Source organism: Odontesthes bonariensis, chromosome 9, assembly GCF_027942865.1.
Source record: "Odontesthes bonariensis isolate fOdoBon6 chromosome 9, fOdoBon6.hap1, whole genome shotgun sequence".
In the NCBI taxonomy this organism is placed as follows: Eukaryota; Metazoa; Chordata; class Actinopteri; order Atheriniformes; family Atherinopsidae; genus Odontesthes; species Odontesthes bonariensis.
Window position 1 is genome coordinate 14366291 of NC_134514.1, and position 8117 is coordinate 14374407.

The following is an 8117-nucleotide window of genomic DNA, read 5'->3' on the forward strand; positions in this document are numbered from 1 at the left end:
TACAACGGTTATGACCACACAACAGCTAGGATCCTCATATATAAAACAGCTCACTTCTTTCTAATTATAAACACGCAAAGAAACTGAGGAGGTAAGATCCAGTCAAAGATTACAGCAAAGTTTCCTTGATTGACAGCTGTGGACTAAACATCAATGTTTGGCTGTTTTTGCATCAGATCTCCTTAGTGGACTTTTTAGAGTTTTTCTGCATTGCGCTGGATATCTTAGGATTTTCTGTGATTGACATCTGTTGTGTTTGCATCAGCTTGTTCACAGAGGGCAGAGTGGTGAGATGGCTTTACTCATCCTCCTCATCCTGACGTCCCTGTGTATTGTGGGCCGAGAGGCCCTCAACATCTCTGACTGTGGAGTTTATGCCAGACGACCCGGTGAGATGCTTGTACACGGCACTCTCTAATTTTAGTTTTGAACTGGATTTTAGCGTAAATGTAGACCTTGAAAGAAGCCATCCTCCATTTATTTCAAACTCTGGATTTTGCCTCAGAAATATAATTTGCCCAATTGAAAAGGGGTTTACAAATTCTATCATTATTAATCTACTGGAATGGCTTCAATTTTGACCACAAAATACTGTGTTTATAGTTGTAAAAATGGTAGCTCTGGAGGTATAGTGCAGCTAATTCATCTATTTTGTCATTTTAAATCCGTTTTATTTGATTTAGCTCATTTCTCTTTCAGAGCATAAGTATGTTGACTACCACATGAAAAAGAGTGAAAACAAAGCAATCTTTCTGTGATCAGAATACACAGATATCGCAGTGGTGTGCGGAACATCTGCCATTGACCTGGCCATTCAAATCTGCCCGGCCATGTACACCGGATACAACGAGAGTTTACTGATCCTGAACCACATCCGGAACATTGTGGACTGTCAGGGGACGCTTGACACCACTGTGGTTCCTCCCGTAGTGAGGTTCAGCTTCCCCATCAGAGAAGGAAACGCCTGTGGAAGTAACTTCTTGGTGAGTCTATCATGTAATTTCCCAATTTTTGGTCTTGACTTTTCGGCTTGGAAGAGTTACATCAGAAACCAAAAGAGCATCTGAGTACTGAGTTGTTGGAGGGAATAATCTTAACCACACACTAATGAGGTCAATCACTCTGCTCTTGATGTAATACAGAATAGGTTAAGGTAGTTCACCTTCTTGATGTGATTTCTTCAGAGCTACATGCTGTGTGAAGCATGTCAGCCAACATTTATTTTTTAACAATTCTCAACATAATCATGTGTCTTTTATATATTTCCTCAGACCACGAGCTCACAAGGGACAGGAGTATTCTCCGACTTTTCCAACATCCAGTCGGTAAACATCAGTGGAGTGGTCCGATCCTTCGACCCCACCATCGGGACCATCACCTACAACGCAGAGCTCAAATATTTCTACTCCTGTGCTTATCCTCTGGAGTATCTAATCAACAACACCCAGGTGGATGTGTAAGTGCGCAATTTTAATATGTGCGCTTTTTGTTTTTAATGATACTTTTGGCATTTCGCACGTGTGCAAAGTGTGGTCTCAGCTCTCTCCTCCTTGTAGGTCAACCTCTTCCATTGCTTTAATAGACAACAATGGGAGCTTCATCAGCACTCTCAGCATGACTTTGTACAAGGTGCCGTCTCACACCTTTCTCACAGACCATACTTACATTTCTACCTGGCATATATTCTGTAACTCTAACGTCTCTTCCTTTTCTAGGATGCAAATTACACCACGCCCCTCGTTATTCCACCTGTGGGCATTGAACTGAGAACAAATGTCTATGTGCAGGTGGTTGCAGCCAACCTGACATCGCAGTAAGAGACTTTGACAGTATATCATATCAGCAGCCTTTATTTGTCTTATTCAGACCTGGATCTGTTTGCATCAAACTTTGAATAATTTTGATTCAGCACAGTTCTTCAGTGTAGACTTCAAGTACTGGTACCTTACCAAAGTAATCAGATATTACACTACTTTATGGGCAAGGCTAACTTATTTCCATAGCACAATTCAACAACAAGGTGATTCAAAGTGCTTTACATAGGGGGAAAAAAAAGCATTAAAAAGAAAATGTACAAAACAGATGGGTACGGTGCAGTGAAAATTATTAATAAATTAATCAAATGCAGCGGTACACAGGAAAGTCCTAAAATTGTATTTAAAAGAAACAAGAGCTGAAGCAACCCTGCAGTTATCTGGGAGTTTGTTCCATACATACGGTGCATAAAAACTGAAAGCAGCCTCTTTTATGCTCTGTTTTAACTCTGAGGACAGAAGACGGACGTGCTCCTGATGACCTGAGATGTTTCAAAGATGCACTTTGGCCCAAAACCTTTTAAAGCTTTATAGACCAACAGCAGTATTTTGAAATCAATTATTTGATGGACAGGAGAGAACTCAGGCCTGGAGTGATATGCTCCAACTTTCCGGTCTTACTGAGGACTCTAACAGCCGTGTTCTGAATGCGCTGCAATTTCAGAGCTAACGTTGTACTTTTTGCTCCTGCCACATCACTGAGCTTGCAACTGCTGCAACTAGTTACTTGAATATGATAATATCTTTTCAGAAAACCTCCATACGATTAGCTCATGAAATGCAAAACAAAGCACTGAAGTTCCCTATGAAATTATTCTTTGGAGCTTAGAGATGTAAAACGAAAGTAAAATAAAAAGTAGAACATGTAGTAGTGCATTTGATTTATTCTACATTAATCTCTGAATGACCCTTTATGCTCATCAGGTGACCCTTTCGAGGCCTGTCTCCCACACGTGGCAATCAGTGGAAATAATAAAAAGTTTATTTGAGAAGATACAGCAATAACGGCTGTGAAACATGATAATATAACTGACTAACTTCACTGGAATATGAGAAATTACTCATTTTCTTCTTATCTCTACCATGCTCTATTAATCATTTTACTTAATTTCATTTGAGGAATAAGACACAATAATAAAATCCTGCTTAATCTGAACAACAGCACACAAGAGATCGACAGATTAATCACAAGCATGTTAACGTCTAAAATATTAAATCATAGAGAGTGATTGAGCCTAAATATGAAATAATCATAATTATTTTGAGAACAAAACCTTTGCGAGATGTTATTCAGCTAAATCATTATGAAACAATGAGACCTGTATTAAAATGTTCATAACCAGTGAAGATGAAACATGAAAATATTTGCTTAAAGCCAGACAAGAAGAAAACTATTTTGAAACAGGACCGAAAAGGAACCCGACAACTGTATCAAAGAATGTCGGCTGTTGTACAGCTGTTGTAATCATACCCAAGCTAAAACAGCTCCACATTCACAAAAACATTTAATCAAAATGCATCTCAGTACATGTGGAGTCACATCTATTTCTATCCTGTCATTATATGATATCAACTCTCAGCCAACTCTATTTCTTTTGAACTTTTTCATTTCTAATGTAGAAGAATGTGGTGATCTTACAGCTTTCATGCTTACCTTTGCAAGCAGGAGAATGGGGGGGGGTGGGGGGGGGGGGGGGGGGGGTGTGGTGGATTTTTATTTATCCTTCTGTAAAGGTAATACAAAATATTTCCCTTTCAGCATTTTGATGAATACAGGTTACTGATATAATACTGAATGTTGGAAACTCATGATCGGCTGCATGGTTGAAACATAAATATTATGATAGCAATAATGATTAAAGAAAGCAGATGTCAATCTTTCCTAGTCTCCTATTGCAGGGCTGTGTGTTGATAGATTGTAAATGTGAGGATTCCACCTGTGACCTGGAGTCTCTGACTCGATGCTGGGGACCTCATTCTTTCTCCGTAGGTACTTTGTACTGCTGGACCGGTGCTACGCTTCAGTGTCTCCGCAGCCCACCAACTCCACCTTCTTTAATCTGTTTGTCTCGTAAGTCACAAAAACATCCTGTGTAAAAAGTGTGAGCTGCCCACTGTAACTTGTGAGTTCTTTCAGGTCTTCATGACTTAATAATGAGTTGTGTTTCTCAGTCCAGCAGACCAGCTTTGAATCTAAAACTTTACACATGCCCTCAGGGTTTCCTGTGTTCCATTTAATAAGCAAACCACAGCTACCATAATCCACAGGGAGCCCGAGTCTTGATTTCACCTCCCTTTGCTATGATCATTAATACATAGCCTGTGTGTATCTGTGGGATGTTCAGTTGGGACACTTGTGAGGTTTGCCTTTTACTGAAAGGTGCTCCCGAGATCAACTGACCACCATGCTGGAGAACGGAGACAGCCAGAGGGCTCGCTTCTACTTCCCAGCTTTCCGCTTCATCGAGCAACAGAATGAGACCATCTCCACCTACTATCTTCACTGCATCACCCGACTGTGTGAGAGCAGCACCTGCAGCACCTTCAAGGTAGGAAGTACAGCCTGCATGTCAAACAGAGATCTACAATTCAAGTCACATCCTCAACTCATGTTTCTCAACCTGGTCCTAATATCAGCAATGCAGCAGGAAGAGGAGGAGCGTGGAGGCCACGGTGGTCAAGGAAAGCCTCACTGAGCCTTCTGTGCTTACAGTGGCTATAAACGCCAAGGCTGAGAGTCGTAGGTTTTTTCCTTTTTGTACAAAAATGAAGGGAAGACATGTGAAAGATCTTTGCACTGTTATGATAGCTCCAAGCAAATTTCAGTCAGTTAGTCAAAAATAGATATTCTTCAGAACTGAAGAGCAAAACAATCTACAGACACAAGAGAGACATTCAGAAATATGTGTAATCTTAATATGTTTGAATGAAATGAGCTCACACTTTAAAAAGCCATCCACTGGACTCAAACCTGTGCTTTACAACATCTGTGCTTTTTCCATTACCACCCTTCAAACCAGTTAGCGTGGACTTTGTTGCTAGAGAATTTGCTGTCCATCTCAAATATTACTGTGGAACCAGATGTTATGAGCATCAGTGCCAAATAATCAGAAATGTTGACATTATTATTATTATTATTATTATCCAAGAAACATAGCATAAAAAATGCTCTACACTGGCAACAGGCTTGTTGATCATGATACATGATCAAACAAGTTAATCAAGTGTCATTTGACTGCTTGCTAAAACTAAATGAGAAAACAGATGTCTCATGTTTGTGCAGTAAATATGAAGCTACAGCAAATTGTTGTTTAGCTTTGCATGGACATTTAAAACAAAAGGAAACAGTTAGACGAGGTCTGTCCAAAGGTAACAGCATCCAACAAACAAAACCTCTAAAAAAAAAAAAAAGCTCATTGCAATTAACTGATTTGTTTAGCAGTGACTCCCTGCGGTTTCAGTGTCACCAAAGTGCTACTCCCAGCCTCAAAAATAACATATGACCAGATCAATTTTCAATGATTTGTTTACAGGTTAGAGATTTTACTTCATTTGAAAACTGGGATTCAGCCAGTCTATATTACAATGACATTGCCATATCTTTATTATGAACTATATTCAGTCTTTTTACAGTTTCTATCATAGATTAAAGTCTGTAACCGGCTCTACTTATATTTTTCCTGTACAGACATGAAATAGAAACAGCTGTATCATGATTGAAATCCAGCTTTTGGCAAAACAGAAAATAAGCAACACTGAGCTAGTATGCATCTAAAAAAGGCTTGAAATGAGAAAAGTAATACAGGTTAATTTATTCAAAATATAAATCCCATTAAATACCCCCCAAACTTTCTCCCTGTAATTTCATTTTACCAATTAAATGTTTTTGACAAATGTTTTACTTCATCCCTTATAATGGAATGTTTGACGTTCTGTGTCTTTTCTTGCAGCCATTGTTTCCAGTGAGGAGAGTAAGTATGTCACTGATTAACTTTGCTTCCATGAGAACTATTCACGAGGCTTTTACTAATTAGATTCTCCAGAAATGAAAGGCATTTCTTATCTGCAGCGAGCCATAAAGTCTTCTGTTGTCTGTTGGATTAAAGCGTCCTGTAATGGTGTCATTCTCATCTGTGCACAGCTCCGTCTGGTGGTCATTCTGAGGACAAGGGTGCATCTGTTGGCCTGGGAATTGCTGTGGCTGTCCTGGTTGTTATGGGTGTGGCAGCCGTCTTAATGGCAGCATCTTTTTATCGAAAACTGAAGCAGCTCAGATAGCACCGGCTACTGATATTTATGACCAGAACGGTGCAAGCTTTATGGCATGGCAATCCCTTGTAGGTGGAGGTGCATGATGCATAGAGGAAACTGTATCAAAACTATTGCTTTAAGCTTTAATGTTTCTCTCCAATCCTTCACAGATTATTGCAGGTTGTTTAGGTTGAAGATGTGCATGATGCACGAAAAAGAACGAAATCCAGCTATCTTGAAAAAGCAACAGTTGGCAACATTTTAAGAAACATGCTTTTTTTTCATGGCACATTGTTTTTTTGTGCAACTTCAGTCACAAAATCACAAAATAGTCAATGAGTTTTGTAAGTGGTGTGGTATTACCACTGGAATAAGCCCAGTAGTCTGTTCCCCAGATACTGCTAAGATAACCAGTGGCCTGCACCACAAACCCCCACCTGAAGCTTAAAAGGAGTTGTAACTGTTGCATATAAGCGAGCTTTTCCCCTTGTTTCTATGATGCTATGCAACAGTAATAGCTGGGTGTCTTCTTGCTACAGCTCAGCAGCTTTTGCAAGTAGACAGAAACTATTATGACATTGTTTTTTGTTTAACTTGCTCTCCATTTCTATTTCCATGGTGCTATGCTAATGGTTAGTTGTCCTCTTGCTTGAGCTAAAGACCTAGCTTCAGCTTATGGGCAGATTCGAAGATTAGAGGTTTCATTCAAATCAAGAAAGAAAGGTTATTCAGAGAAGTTCAGAAACTGCACATAGATAAAGCTGATAGCTTTCCTTTTATCTCTAATTAAATGAGATTGCTGTTATAGATAGGTGTCTCCTTGTGTCAGCTAATTAGTTAGCTTTAGATAACAGAAAGATGCAAATATGAGTTTAGATACTTTTAGGAGCAAGCAAATTTGACTACCTTTGCACCAAATATGTTTATTGCAGGGTATTTTTCTTTGAGTGCCATCAAACCCCTGGCACTGAAGTGATAAACACATTTTCCACAACTGCTGTTTTTAAATTGCAGCAGGCGGATAATAAAAATACAGATTGCAGCATGTAAATATTCGTTAATTAAAGGGCTCCAATTTATTTTTTTTGTTTACTTACAGTGGACTAATAAAACCTGTTGGTGAATCATGAACACTGAGGACAGAGAGAGCAGATTAAACACATTTTATTGATTTCTAATCAACATGATGGTTTTACAAGGAGCACATATTGTTTTTGTGCCATCCACAGTTGGCAAGTTGCCAATTTTATGTAGAAATACATGTTTAATTAACAGAATTCTGGCTATAAAATAAACATACCACTACCTAGCATTCATACAGACAATATTGATTTTCAAAACTCGCGCGGTATCACAGAAATACAACTGAATGACTGGATAGATTTTGTTATTTATTTTTCGAAAATGTGTATTTTAATGTATTCAAACTTGTATGATTTCAGGGGAATTTTTTGATGAAATGTTTGTTGTACTAACGTAATATCTTCTGTGGCAACAGCTCTGAGAAAGTTTGTTATATTTCCAGTACTTACTGCTTGCTTATGTATATATTTGTACCATTGTTTATGTCATGCATGCATTACTACAATTAAAGCCTACAGGATATAGAAACAAGAGGTTGTGTCTTCTAACAGCAGACATCCACCTGGAGTCAAAAGTAGACTCTGCATGATGCATTTGGAGAGCATCTCACAGTCTGCATGACCCAATTCCTGATGTACAAGAGGGTTTTGGTTATCTTGAGTTCATGGAAATGAAAAGGATAAATTGATCAAACTTGTGAAAGTGGCACACACACACCCACACACACATACAAACTCTGTGCAGATGAAACAAAAAGTAGAGCTGCTCAATATGAAAATCAGTGTTTTAAATTCATGCATTTGGAAGTTTGAGGTTTGTTGTGTTTTGGAGGCAGTGAAGATAAAAGACAAGTTTATGTAGGTTTGTGAAGTCTTGTTTTTTGGCTAATCCTCCACTAGAGGGTGTATAATCACCATATTTATCTAATATTTTTGAGGCTTGTTCAAGCGTATGCGTCCACAGTCATTA

General features: G+C 38.7%; 1 protein-coding gene across 1 annotated transcript; it reads left to right on the forward strand.

Annotated features, from left to right (window-relative positions):
* Nucleotides 1-292: 292 nt before the first annotated feature.
* On the forward strand, nucleotides 293-6092 carry LOC142389046 (zona pellucida-like domain-containing protein 1). The gene is made up of 10 exons (XM_075474597.1): nucleotides 293-389; nucleotides 763-983; nucleotides 1272-1456; nucleotides 1557-1629; nucleotides 1716-1813; nucleotides 3805-3885; nucleotides 4195-4363; nucleotides 4452-4554; nucleotides 5765-5785; nucleotides 5956-6092. Exons 1-10 carry the CDS (start codon nucleotides 293-295, stop codon nucleotides 6090-6092), a joined length of 1185 nt encoding a protein of 394 aa, XP_075330712.1.
* Nucleotides 6093-8117: the final 2025 nt, after the last annotated feature.

Excerpts from the sequence above, each read along its gene's own strand:
- LOC142389046 (XM_075474597.1), top strand. The coding sequence starts at position 293 with ATGGCTTTACTCATCCTCCTCATCCTGACGTCCCTGTGTATTGTGGGC. Across the intron at positions 390-762 it reads AGTTTATGCCAGACGACCCG|AATACACAGATATCGCAGTG; the intron begins GTGAGATGCTTG and ends TTCTGTGATCAG. Across the intron at positions 4,364-4,451 it reads GCACCTGCAGCACCTTCAAG|CAATGCAGCAGGAAGAGGAG; the intron begins GTAGGAAGTACA and ends TCCTAATATCAG.